Genomic DNA, 13,712 nt, shown 5'->3' with positions numbered 1-13,712 from the left:
ATAGAAAAAACATTTAAGTTTAAGATGTTTCTTTCATTATATGGTGTTATAAAAATGTCCATGTTTCTTCTTGATTTCAGAAAAACCCAGCCCACCAGCATCACTTGGAGTCACCGATATCACCAAGGAAAGTGTTTCACTTGCTTGGGGAAAGCCCGAGCAAGACGGAGGTAGCAGAATCACCAGTTACCAAATCGATGCTCTTGAGAAGGGTCAGGATAAATGGGTGAAAGTTGGTGTCACCAAGTTCACCCACATTGTGGTCTATGGTCTGACGCAAAATGCTGAATACTTCTTCAGAGTTCGTGCTGAAAACCACGCTGGGTTCAGTGATGCTAAAGACATGATTCTGCCTGTAACAGTTAAAGACCAGCATGGTGAGTTTTTCCCCAGTCCTACATTTTATTTTCACAAACTAGTGAGGGTACAAAATTGCTGAGCATAATCCAATATAGTACTACATTATGTGTGTAAAGCTGGTTAAAAAACATATTCTTACATGTAGAGTGTTTCATTTTGATTTGACATCTTCAAATAGATAATAATTATTACTTTTCCTTAATAATGATCCATATTCTTTCAACAGAACCTCCTGAGATCAACATGAAGATGTTCCCCCACAATACAGTCTATGTCAGAGCAGGATCAAACCTGAAATGTGAGATCCCACTTACTGGCAGACCTATGCCAAAGGTTTCTCTTTCAAAGGACAATGTTGCACTGAAGTCAACTATGAGATTCAACTCTGAAGTAACTCCTGAATACCTCATCATTACTCTTCGTGAGAGCATTGCTATTGATTCAGGAAGGTATGACATCTGTGCCTCCAACACAAGTGGAACCACCAAGTCTTTTGTTAACATTGTGGTCCTGGATAGACCAAGCGCCCCAGTTGGTCCTGTGGAAATGACTGACGTGACAGAAGACAGTGTGAGTCTGAAGTGGTGTCCTCCTCGTTATGATGGTGGAAGCACCATTTCAAATTACATCATCCTCAAACGTGAAACAACCAACGCCAACTGGACTGAGGTCTCCTCGGCCGTCGCAAGATGCACCATGAAAATCATGAAGCTTACAACAGGACTGGAGTACCAGTTCAGAATCAGGGCTGAGAATCGCTACGGTGTCAGTGAGCACATTGACTCTCCAATCGTCAAAGTAGATCTGCCCTACAGTGAGTTTTATATCACTCTATTAATTAATGTATTCTGTTCGTACTGTATATATACATCTGCATATTTAAAAAATATGGAATATACAAAATATTATTTTCTTTCATTTTAGCCGTCCCTGTAGCTCCATCAGCTCCTATGGTTACATCTGTAACCAGAGAGAGCATCACTGTAGCCTGGAAGGAGCCAGCCTCCAATGGAGGAAGCCATGTCTTTGGATACCACCTGGAAATAAAGGATAGAAACAGCATCTGTTGGCAGAAGGTTAACAAGACTGTTATCCGTGCCACACACTACAAAGTGCCAGACATTGCTGCCGGCCTCATCTATGAGTTCAGGGTTACAGCAGAAAACGCAGCTGGATGCAGTCCGCTCAGCAAAATCTCAGACGCAGTACTTGCAATTGACGCTTGCGGTAAGTCGACTTGGTTACTGTCATTTTCGTGATTGAATACTACTGTGTGTCCTCTAAACTTTACAAATCATCTACGGTATCTGAACCTCCACATCTGTTTTTGCAGAGCCTCCAACCAATGTCAGGATCACTGACATCACAAAGACTTCCATCAGCATTGCATGGCAGAAGCCCAATTATGATGGCGGTAGCAAGATCACAGGATACCTGATTGAGAAGAAAGAGGGCCAGAAGGACAGATGGACGAAGGCTAACTTGACCAATGTTTCTGACACACATTATACTGTGACAGGACTTACTCAGGATGAGACCTATGAATTCAGAGTCATGGCAAAGAATGCAGTTGGATCAATTAGCAATCCATCCATCATTGCAGGCCCTGCAACTTGCGTGGATACATATGGTGGGTTATGTTCCAAATATGATAAAAGTAGGAATTGAACATTTCATTGAACATTCCATTGAACTATTAGTTAATGTAATGCATCTTATTTGTTATATCATAGGTGCCCCTGAGATTGAAATTCCTGATGAATATCGCGAGGTTGTGAAACACAAAGCTGGAACCACTGTCGAGCTTAGATTTGGAATCATTGCCAAACCAGCACCGACAATTGAGTGGTACAAGGACAGAAAGGAACTTGAGTCCGGTGCCCAGGCTCAGTTGGTACAGAAGAACGCTGCTGATAGTTCCACTCTTATCATCAGGGATACCACACGTCTCAACTCTGGAACATATGAGATGAGGCTTAAAAACTCTTTGGGCTCAGCATATGCCTATGTCAGAGTACAAATTCTTGGTACGTATTGCTCCTTATCATTTTTATTTTGGTACCTATATGTCTACACTGTTGGCACAGTATCGAAAATCATATGGAAAGTTACTCAATACTCAATAGTCAATAGTCAATACTCAATAGTTACTCAATATCTCTAATTAGCAAATAACCAAAACAATTAATGTGCAAAGTGACATAGTATTATTCAAATGTTTTGTCTTTATTAGATAAACCAGGACCACCACCTGGCGAGATTCAGCTCAAAAAAGTCACTGCTAACAGTATCACCATAATGTGGGATCCTCCTGAGGACGAGGGTGGCGCAATGGTAACCCACTACATTGTGGAGAAACGGGAGGCCAGTAGAATTCAATGGTCCATTATCTCTGAGAATTGGGCGGAATGTATTGTGAATGTCCCAAGACTGATCAAAGGCAATGAGTACATCTTCAGAGTCCGAGGAGTGAACAAATATGGAGTTGGAGACCCACTGGAATCTGAACCCGTAGAAGCAAAGAATGCATTTGGTAAGGATAAAACAAGCAACATCTGTCCAGCTACCTGAACATATTGTATTTTGGTCTATTTTGGTCTGTATTTTGATCTAACATGAATATATTTTTTTGCAGTTCCTCCAAGTCAACCTTCCAAGCCTCAAGTCACCATGATCACACACTCCTCAATGACGGTGGTATGGGAAAGACCTGGAATTGATGGTGGAAGTGACATTGATGGATATTATCTGGAAAAACGAGAGAAGACAAGCTTGCGTTGGTTCAAGGTTATCAAAAACACCATTCGTGATACAAGACAGAAAGTCAGCAACCTGCTCACTGGAAAGGACTATCAATATCGTGTATGTGCTGTCAATAAGGCTGGAGCTGGTCCATACTCCGAAGAGTCTGACCTCTTCAAAGCTGCTGATGCAGTTGGTATGTTATTCTCCTCATTGCCATCCTGGAACATAACATTTACATTTGGGTTATTTGGCAGACACTCTTATCCACAGCAACTTACAGTCAGAACATAGCATGTTTCATGTTTCTTCTACTACTTGTTCATTACATTTCTCTTACATTTGACAATGTATTTTTTTCTTAATTTTAGACCGACCAGGTGAACCAACCAAACTCAGAGTGGTCGACTCCACCAAAACATCCATCACCCTGGGCTGGGTGGCGCCAGTGTATGATGGTGGCAGCGAGATCACCAGCTATATCGTTGAGCAGATGACCTCTGAAGAAAGGGAATGGACTGTCATCAGCCACAATGGAGAAGTGAGGACAACAGAGTATGTTGTGAATCACCTGAAACCAGGAACCTATTACTTCTTCCGTGTATCTGCTGTCAACTGTCTGGGACCCAGTCAACCAATCGAGATGTACCAGCCTGTTCAATCCAAGGATATTCTTGGTTCGTATTCAAATATTCACAACATTCTATTAATATGTTAACATTGTACCTATTGCACTAGTACCAAATCTCTTACCTATTTTTCTTTCTCTCCTATCCGTCTAACAGAGGAGGCCGATCTTGATTTGGATGTTTCCATGACGACTCAATACACCGCCAAGGCAGGAAGGGATATTGAGGTGTTTATTCCACTGAAGGGCAGACCTGCACCAAACTGTACATGGAGAAGACATGACAAGAACATGGCCAGCGATGCAAGATACACTATCACCAGCACAGAACGTACAACAGTTCTTGTCATTCCAAAGGTCACCCGCGACGACTGTGGCAAATACTACCTGGAGATTGAGAACGGTGTTGGCGAGTCCAAGTTCATCACTGTGTCTGTTAAGGTTCTTGACACCCCATCCACTTGCCAAAAACTGATCATCAAGAATGTCACCAGAGGCAAGTTGACCCTGAGCTGGGAAGCTCCTCTGATCGATGGTGGTTCCCCAATCACCAACTACATTGTGGAGAAGAAAGACGCTAACAACAGAGCATATACAGTCGTGTCATCAGAGTGCCCCAACACATCATACAAGATCGACGGTCTGTCAGATGAAATCGCCTACTTCTTCAGAGTGTCTGCTGAGAATGAGCATGGTACTGGTGATACATGTGAGACTGCAGAGCCAGTCAGGGCCACTGAGACCCCCGGACCAGTCAAAGAGCTGGTCATGACAGACGCTACTAAGACATCAGTGACTCTTCACTGGACCAAGCCTGACCATGATGGAGGTAGCCACATTTCGGACTATGTCATTGAGACTAAAACTAAAGAGGAAGAATCCTGGACTGTTGCTACAACATGCAAGCGTTGCACATGTGAAGTTAAAAACCAGAAGGAAAATTCTGTTGTGAACTTTAGGGTGTTTTCTAAGAATGAGAAGGGCATCAGTGACTTCTCTGAGATTGGGCCCATAACAGTAAAGGAGTTCATTATTCCACCTGAGGCCAACATGATAGATTATCCGAATGGCGAACTCTTTGTTCGTGTCGGTCAAAACATCCATATTGAAATGCCATTTAAGGGTAAACCAAAGCCATCTGTTGGATGGATGAAGGAAAACATTCCTTTGAAAGAAAGTGAACAGATTCGCTTCCGTGAAACAGACAACAAAGTGTCTATAACAGTCAGAAGCGCAAAGAAAGAGAATGCAGGCCTATACACATTGGTTCTGAACAACAAGCTTATCAAGAACTTCTTTGACATCAATGTGATCACTCTCGGACCCCCCTCTGTGCCAGTTGGACCGGTCCGATTTGATGAGGTCAAAGCACAGGGCATCATTATATCTTGGGATGAACCACAGGACAATGGAGGTGGAGACATCACTTGCTACAGTGTGGAGAAACGAGAGACGGCCCAGGCTAACTGGAAGATGGTTTGCTCCAGTGTGGTGAGGACAACGTTCAAAATACCCAACCTGGTCAAGGGCACAGAGTACCAGTTTAGAATACGTGCAGAGAACAAATACGGAGTGAGCGATCCTTTGAATTCACCAGACGTGATCGCCCAACACCAGTACATGCCACCAGGTGCACCAGGAAAACCAGTCACATACAACGTTACCAGTGACGGCATGACTATCCAATGGGAAGCACCCAGCTTTGATGGTGGCTCACCAATCACCGGCTACCATGTTGAGAAGAAGGACAGAAACAGCCTGCTGTGGACTAAAGTAAATTCCAGCATCATCTCTGCCCGTGACTACAGAATAATTCAGTTGATTGAAGGACTGGAGTATTCCTTCAGAGTCTATGCAGAGAATAATGCTGGCCTGAGTCCCGTCAGTGAACAGAGCAAACATGCCCTCGCAATCTCCCCAGTTGGTGAGTATAAAATATTTATGACTGTCTATGACAGATGTTGTAATGTCTTGTGTAGCTGTTATGACGGCTTTATGAATGCATACATAACGGGGACTACAGTAAAGTGTTACCTTGTTGTTTTTTCCTCAATGAACAGTCTGCTATCATGAACATTCATTCTTTATGAACATACACTACTTCAGCAACCTGACCTTTCCTTTCCCCCCTAGATCCACCTGGTACTCCTAACGTCATTGATGTCACAAGAGATACTGTCACTCTCAAATGGGATATACCCAAGAAAGATGGAGGATTTAAGATTGTGGCATACAGTGTGGAGAGACGTCAAGGTAGAGGCAAATGGTTGAGATGCAACTTCACCGACATAAGTGATTTGCAATTCACCATCACCGGACTTTCGGCTGGTGATCGCTATGAATTCAGAGTGATTGCCAGAAATGCTGTCGGTACAGTCAGTCCACCCTCACAGTCATCGGGCTATGTCATGACAAAAGATGAAAGTGGTAATTATACATTATATTAAATAAACATTATACTGTACATTATACAACCTGTTTATTTTGTCTGACTATCTAAGTTTGTCTCTATGTGATTACATTTATCATTAATGTCATGTTTTTGTGTCTCTCTGTTTAGTTTCTCCCGACATTGAGTTCAGAGCCGACACTGCTCTTGTGTACAAGGCTGGTGAAAACATCAAACTAAACTGTAGTATCACGGGTCGACCAGTGCCTCAGGTCATATGGTACAAGGACGGTAAAGAGATTGACAAGATGATGTTGATTGATATTACCACTAACATCGGCTCCAGCCACCTGTTCATCAGAGATGCTGATCGCGACCATCGCGGAGTGTACATGGTGGAAGCCAAGAACAGCTCTGGAACTAAGACAGAGAGTGTCAACATCAGAGTCTCAGGTTGGTTTATAGATAAAAATATTATTTATTTATTTATTTTCCCTCAAATTGTGATGCAGATGATTTAACAACAAGTGGGTGAATTCATGCTTACCATTAACAATGTATGCTTTCTTTAGATACCCCTGGACCACCTGAGGGACCAGTGCGTTTCACTGGTATCACTGCAGAAAAGGCAACTGTCTGGTGGAACCCCCCAGAGAACGATGGATGTGCTGCAATCCTCTGTTATACAGTGGAAAAGAGAGAAACATCTAGGATCTCCTGGGCAATGATGACAAGCAAGTGTGAAGCTTGTTCATTCAACGCCACCAAGCTGATCAAGGGCAACGAGTACCAGTTCCGTATCTCTGCTGTCAATAAGTTCGGAGTTGGACGTCCTCTCGACTCTGATCCATTCATTGCACAGATGCAATTCAGTAAGTTCCATCAAACAACAAAAGAAAGAAAAAAGAGATGACTGACACATAATTATTTGTTATTAACTTAAATTGTTATGTTTAACTAAAACAAACAAATGTTTTGTTTCACAGCCGTTCCAGAAGCCCCAGGAACACCAGACGCCACAAATGTGACTGGAGACACAATCACAATAGGCTGGACAAGACCCAGATCAGATGGTGGAAATGAGATCAAACACTACATCCTGGAGAGACGTGAGAAGAAGAGCTTGCAATGGGTGAAGGTTTCATCCAAGAGACCAATCACTGAGCTCAGACACAGAGTGACACACCTGAACGAAGGTAATGAATATGAATTCCGTGTCATGGCTGAAAACGGTGCCGGAATCGGACCAGCAAGCAGCACATCAAGACTCTTTAAGTGCAGAGAGCCTACAAGCGCACCAAGTGCTCCTTCTCTGGTGAAGGTCACCGACTCCACAAAGTCGTCTGTCACCCTGGAATGGATCAAGCCTGTGTTTGACGGTGGTATGGAGATCATTGGCTACGTCATTGAGATGTGCAAGGCAAGCCTTAATGAATGGCACCAAGTCAACAGAGCAACTTGCATCAACACAAGGTACACCGCTAAAGGTTTAACGGCTGGAGAGGAATATAGGTTCCGTGTGCGTGCAGTGAATGGGTCTGGAAAAGGAGAAGCATGTGCAGTTCCTAATCCAGTGCAAGCTGTTGATAGACTGACGTCACCAGAAATCACCCTTGATGCAGACTTCAAACAGACACACGTTGTGAAGAACGGGGCCACCGTCACTCTTCATATTGCCTTCTGTGGTAAACCAACTCCGCTGGCTACATGGACCAAGGCAGGTGGTGAACTTGGTGTTATGGCAGATGTCAACACAACTGACACTTACAGTACCTTGACCATTGAGAGCTGTACCAGATTTGACTCTGGAAAATACACCTTGTTGCTTGAGAACAACGGGGGCCGAAAATCTATCACATTGACCGTGAAGGTGCTTGATACACCTGGACCTCCAGGAGCTATCAGCTTTAAGGATGTGACCAGGGGAGCTCTGACAATGCTGTGGGACGCTCCAGCCAACGACGGTGGAGCCCGTATTCAGCACTACATCGTAGAAAAGCGTGAGGCTAGTCGTCTCAGCTGGAAGTCAGTCAGCGAAAAATCCTCACGCCAAATGATCAGAATGACCAACCTAGAAATAGGTGTACCTTACCTGTTCAGAGTCATCGCTGAAAATACATATGGCAGGGGAGAACCCTGTGAGATGATTGAACCGATCACTGCAACTGAGGTCCCTGCTCCACCCAAGAGTCTTGACGTTATTGACACTACTAATTCTACTGCTATCTTGGCCTGGCTGAAACCTGAACACGACGGTGGCAGCCGCATCACAGGTTACATTGCTGAGGCCAAAGCAAAGGGCTCTGATCGCTGGATTGTTGGCGGTCAAACCAAACACCTAAAGTTAGTCATTGACGGCTTGATTGAGAACACAGAATATGACTTCCGCGTCAAGGCTATCAATGAGGCTGGTATCAGTGTCCCAAGAGATGCCTTAGCATCCGTTGTCATCAAGGAGCCCAAGATTGAGCCCACAGCAGATCTCAGTGGCATAAATAACCAGCTCATCACATGCAAGACTCACAATGCATTCACCATTGATATCCCCATCAGTGGCAGACCAGCTCCAAAGGCCACCTGGAAACTGGAGGAGATGAAGCTAAAAGAGACTGATAGAGTGATCATCAAGACTACTACAGAAAGAACCACCCTGGTGGTAAAAGACAGCAAGAGAGGAGACAGTGGAAAATACTACCTCACTTTGGACAATACCGCCGGACTGAAGACATTTGCTGTTACTGTCAACGTTGTTGGAAGACCCACTCCACCAGTAGGACCCATTGAAATCTCTGAAGTGTCATCAGAGGGCTGCTCATTGGCTTGGACAGCACCAGAGGATGACGGTGGAACAGATATTGACAACTACATTGTTGAGAAACGTGAATCTGGATCTACATCCTGGCAAGTGGTGAACTCAAGTTGTAAACGCACCACGATCAAAGTAAGCCATCTGACCAAATACATGGAGTACACCTTCCGTGTCTCTGCTGAGAGCAAGTATGGCGTGAGCAAGTCCATTGAGTCTTCAGCTGTTGTCATTGAGCATCCATTTGGTAAGTTCATGTGTAAAATCAATTTACATTTGCTTTAATGGTTTGAAAATGTGAAGACACTAATAATTAATTGTTTTGTCTTATTCTCAATATTAGTTCCACCAAGTCCACCAACTCGCCCAGATGTGGTGTCAGTATCTGCTACGGCTATTGGCATCAAGTGGGATCTGCCATACGCTGATGGCGGCAGTAAGGTGACTGGATACTGGATAGAGAAGAAGGAGAGAAACACCATTCTTTGGGTCAGGGAGAACAAACTTCCATGCCTGGATACCCAATACAAAGTCTCTAGTCTCATTGAAGGCCTGGAGTACCAGTTCAGAGTTTATGCTATGAATATTTCTGGTCTCAGCAAAGCCAGTGAGGCCTCAAGACCAGTAGTGGCTTTGAACCCAGTCGGTAAGTGCAACATTCAAAGGACATTTTTCTAAATATTTGGACTCTCTGGAATGTTCCATGTTGACCGTTGACCTTTGCACTGATTGTACATTCTCATTTTGTCTCCATGTAGATCCTCCTGTTAAACCTGAGGTGACTGATGTCACAAGGTCCTCAGTAACTATTGCATGGGGTATACCATTCAATGATGGTGGCAGCAAGATTGTCGGATACATCGTGGAGCGCAAGCCGTGGAGTGATGATGAGTGGGATAACGCCCGCTGGTTGAAATGTAACTACACCACCATCACAGAGACTCACTTCACAGTTGGAGGACTGGGTGAAGCAGAAATCTTTGAATTCCGTGTCATTGCCAAAAATGGAGCTGGAGTTCACAGTGCACCATCTGAAACAACAGGACCGATCACCTGCAAGGACGAATACAGTAAGATACTACTGTTAGATAATGTTACGTTACTGTCAAGTTTATGCATATGTATATATATACACATATTTATATATTAATATATATATATATATATATATATGTATTATTTCATAATTGATATTTTATTTTTGTCTTATAGCTCCTCCCAAGGCTGAACTTGACAGCTCTCTTGTTGGCGAGCATGTCACTATCCGGGCTGGATCAGACCTGGTCCTTGATGGTGTAATTGGTGGTAAACCCGAACCCATAGTATGGTGGGCCAAAGGTGACAAGGTGCTGGAGCTGGGAGAGAAATACTCCCTGACATACACCAGTTCAAGAGCCATGGCCATCATCAAGTCCTGCAACAGAAACGACACAGGAAGATACGTTCTGACCGTGAAGAACGCCAGTGGAACCAAGACAGCGTCTGTCAACGTTAAAGTACTCGGTAAGAACATAAAGTAGATACAAAGACATATACACTTGCAATGACATGGAAACAAAATAGTTTTCAACTAAATGTTACTATATTACTATAATACAGTGGTGGTTGGTGCCGTTTAAGATGAGGGAGGACAATGTTTTTTTTTAAATGAGTATGGTCTTACTGTATTTCTATTACAGCATGTTGGATGACTCTCATTCATATTCCATTCACCCAGCTCATTTTCCCTATACCGATCATGAGATTGCTACAACGTGGCCTATGAATGGAAGTTTACAACATAGGTACACTGGTTGACAGAAATTTGAGTAATCAAGGTGACAGACAGTGACACATTCAATACTGCCTTGAACACTCTTCCCTGCATCTAGCTGATCTAGGGTGTAATCATTAGTCTAATAGTTGCAAACAAGAGTTCAGGTATGTTTTCCCTGTTTTGTTCTGTTTTCCTCCATTTAAGAATTGGCTGAATGACTACACCCCTGATCACACGCAAACACAGTTAACTTTCATAGCAGCCACATACATGATCACTTTGATAGTTGTAGCTATAATTCCTTCTTGCATCTACGCGATCTGGCACCGGTTAGTTGAGGTAATATGTACATGTAGGTAGAGTTATTAAAGTGACTATGCATAGATAACAACAGAGAGTAGCAGCAGTGTAAAGTGGGGGGGGAACAATGCAAATAGTCTGGGTAACCATTACTCAGGAGTATTTTGGCTTGGGGATGGAAGCTGTTTAGAAGCTTCTCGGACCTAGACTTGGAGCACCGGTACCGCTTGCCGTGCGGTAGCAGAGAGAACATTCGCTAGCTAAGTAAATTAAAGTGAAAAAATTAAAATATATATATATATATATATATATATACATAGCTCTCTCTCTTTTTTTGTATTCTTTTTTTTTACCCCTTTTTCTCCACAATTTTGTGGTATCCAATTGGTAGTTACAGTCTTGTCTCATCGCTGCAACCCCCGTATGTACTCGGGAGAGGCGAAGGTCGAGAGCCGTGAACAGTCAGTTAATCCTTTCTGTATTTTCCAGACACTCCTGGACCACCTGGTTCAGTTAGAGTCAAAGACTACACAAAGGAGTCTGTCGTCATTACATGGGACATACCAACTATTGACGGTAGAGCCCCTGTGAACAACTACATTATTGAGAAACGTGAAGCTTCAATTAAATCCTACAAAACAGTTGCAGAATGCAGGAAGACCTTGTTCAGAATTACTGGCCTGGAGGAATCAGTACACTACTTCATCAGAAACTCAACCCAACCAAGCACTGCTTCTTGACACAATGCACACTTAACCCAGAAGCCAGCCGCACCAATGTGTCGGAGGAAATACCGTACACATTGCGACTGTGTCAGCGTGCACTGCGCCCGGCCCGCCACAGGAGTCACTAGTACGCGATGGGACAAGGACATCACTGCCGGCCAAACCTTCCCCTAAACAGGACGACGCTGGGCCAATTGTGCGCCGCCCCATGAGTTTCCCGGTCGCGGCCGGCTGCGACAGAGCATAGCTTATGCTTTCAGTACTAGATTCATTCTCTGATCCTTTGATTGGATGAATCACGTCAGTTCTTGCTGCGAGAGCTCTGATAGGTTAGAGGACGTCTTCCGGGAAGTTGTCATAATTACTGTGTAAGTCTACAGAAGGGGGTGAGAACCATGAGCCTCCTAGGCTTTGTATTGAAGTCAATATACCCAGAGGAGGACAGAAACTAGCTGTCCTCCGGCTATACCATGGTGCTACCATACAGAGTGCTGTTGAGGCTACTGTAGACCTTCATTGCAAAACAGTGTGTTTTAGTCAATTATTTGGTGACGTGAATATATTTAGTATAGTACAGTTTTATCTTAAAAGGATCACGTTTTTTTTTATGTTTCACAATTACATTTTTATGAAATTCACTGTGGATGATGGTCCTCCCCTTACTCCTCTGAAGAGCCTCCACTGTTATAATAACCCAATTTAATGTTTCACTCTGTATTTCCAGATACACCAGGGCCTCCTGAGGAAAAGGTCACAATCACCAGGGTGACAGAGGAGAAGTGCACTGTGTCTTGGAAGATCCCTCTGGAGGACGGTGGAGATCTTGTCACTCATTACATTGTTGATAGACGTGAGACCAGCAGACTCAACTGGGTGATCATGGAGACCGAGTGCAAGACTCTGTCCTGTGTCAGCTCCAAACTGATCAAGAACAACGAGTACGTCTTCCGTGTCAGAGGAGTAAACAAGTTCGGACCTGGTGTGCCTTTGGAGTCCGAGCCTGTCATCGCCAGAAACGCATACAGTAAGCATGTATTCAGTGGCCATGTCCTTTTAATAGATGCAATACAATTGTTGTCTTATTCAAAGCCCAAACCTTATTAAACATGTTTTATTTTCCTTTATCATTGCAGCTGTCCCATCACAACCTGGAGCACCAGAAGTCACGGCTGTAGGAAAGGAGCACGTCATCATTGAATGGATGAAACCTGAAAGTGATGGCGGAAGTGAGATCAAGAATTACCTGGTGGACAAACGTGAGAAGAGCAGTTCCAGATGGACCAGGGTCAATAAGACCTTTACCATCTATGACATCCGCCTGAAGATCTCTGGTTTGCTGGAAGGCAGTGACTACCAGTTCCGTGTTACAGCTGTGAATACAGCTGGAAACAGCCAGCCCAGTGAAGCCTCTCACTATGCCTACTGTAGAGAGCCAACATGTACGTGATCAAAAAGTCATAGTCTAGATTTTAGTAACCATATGAGGTCCATCTTTATAATCTTACCATTGACTTATGGTTGACTTCTGAAACACTGCTGCTGCTGAATGACTCATACTGTATTTTGTGTTTTCCAGACACTCCAGCCCCTCCTTCAATTCCACGAGTGGTAGATTCCACCAAGCATAGCATTAGCTTGCAATGGACCAGACCCATGTATGATGGTGGCGCTGATGTTGTTGGCTACGTGGTGGAGATGCTTGAGGAAGGAACCGAGCAGTGGTACAGGGCCACTCAGAAGACTTTAAAGACCAATTCGTTTGTTGCCACTGGACTTCAAAGCAACAAGAAGTACAGTTTCCGTGTCGCAGGAGTCAATAGCAATGGCACTGGGGAATTCAGCGAACCTAGTGTGGAAATTGAGCCTGTTGAGAAACTCTGTACGTTTGTTCTTATGCTTTTACTGTCAATAATTCACAATGGCAGCATGTTTGTATGTAAAGGGTTAACCTGGTATAACTGCAGTTTAAACCAATGTCTACATTGAATCAAAGACCCTCTTTTTAG

At 43.8% G+C, this 13,712-nt stretch overlaps 1 protein-coding gene across 20 annotated transcripts in view; it reads left to right on the top strand.

The window, feature by feature from the left end:
• Positions 1-13,712, top strand: part of ttn.2 (titin, tandem duplicate 2) — a 179,903-nt gene that overhangs the window by 151,498 nt on the left and 14,693 nt on the right. For all 20 annotated transcript variants that reach the window (XM_031797649.1, XM_031797733.1, XM_031797659.1 and 17 more), the window contains 19 exons: positions 81-377; positions 587-1,174; positions 1,285-1,587; positions 1,694-1,990; positions 2,094-2,387; positions 2,594-2,893; positions 2,996-3,298; positions 3,474-3,779; positions 3,888-5,654; positions 5,864-6,157; positions 6,291-6,572; positions 6,692-6,991; positions 7,106-9,172; positions 9,269-9,571; positions 9,684-9,995; positions 10,138-10,428; positions 12,431-12,730; positions 12,840-13,145; positions 13,283-13,585. In XM_031797649.1, the coding sequence (XP_031653509.1) occupies positions 81-377; positions 587-1,174; positions 1,285-1,587; positions 1,694-1,990; positions 2,094-2,387; positions 2,594-2,893; positions 2,996-3,298; positions 3,474-3,779; positions 3,888-5,654; positions 5,864-6,157; positions 6,291-6,572; positions 6,692-6,991; positions 7,106-9,172; positions 9,269-9,571; positions 9,684-9,995; positions 10,138-10,428; positions 12,431-12,730; positions 12,840-13,145; positions 13,283-13,585 (9,213 nt within the window). The remainder of the gene's footprint in view (positions 1-80; positions 378-586; positions 1,175-1,284; positions 1,588-1,693; positions 1,991-2,093; positions 2,388-2,593; positions 2,894-2,995; positions 3,299-3,473; positions 3,780-3,887; positions 5,655-5,863; positions 6,158-6,290; positions 6,573-6,691; positions 6,992-7,105; positions 9,173-9,268; positions 9,572-9,683; positions 9,996-10,137; positions 10,429-12,430; positions 12,731-12,839; positions 13,146-13,282; positions 13,586-13,712) is intronic.

Source organism: Oncorhynchus kisutch, linkage group LG2 (assembly GCF_002021735.2).
Source record: "Oncorhynchus kisutch isolate 150728-3 linkage group LG2, Okis_V2, whole genome shotgun sequence".
Lineage (NCBI taxonomy): Eukaryota > Metazoa > Chordata > Actinopteri > Salmoniformes > Salmonidae > Oncorhynchus > Oncorhynchus kisutch.
Note: the sequence above shows the minus strand (reverse complement) of the source record. Positions and strands in the feature narration are given on the sequence as shown.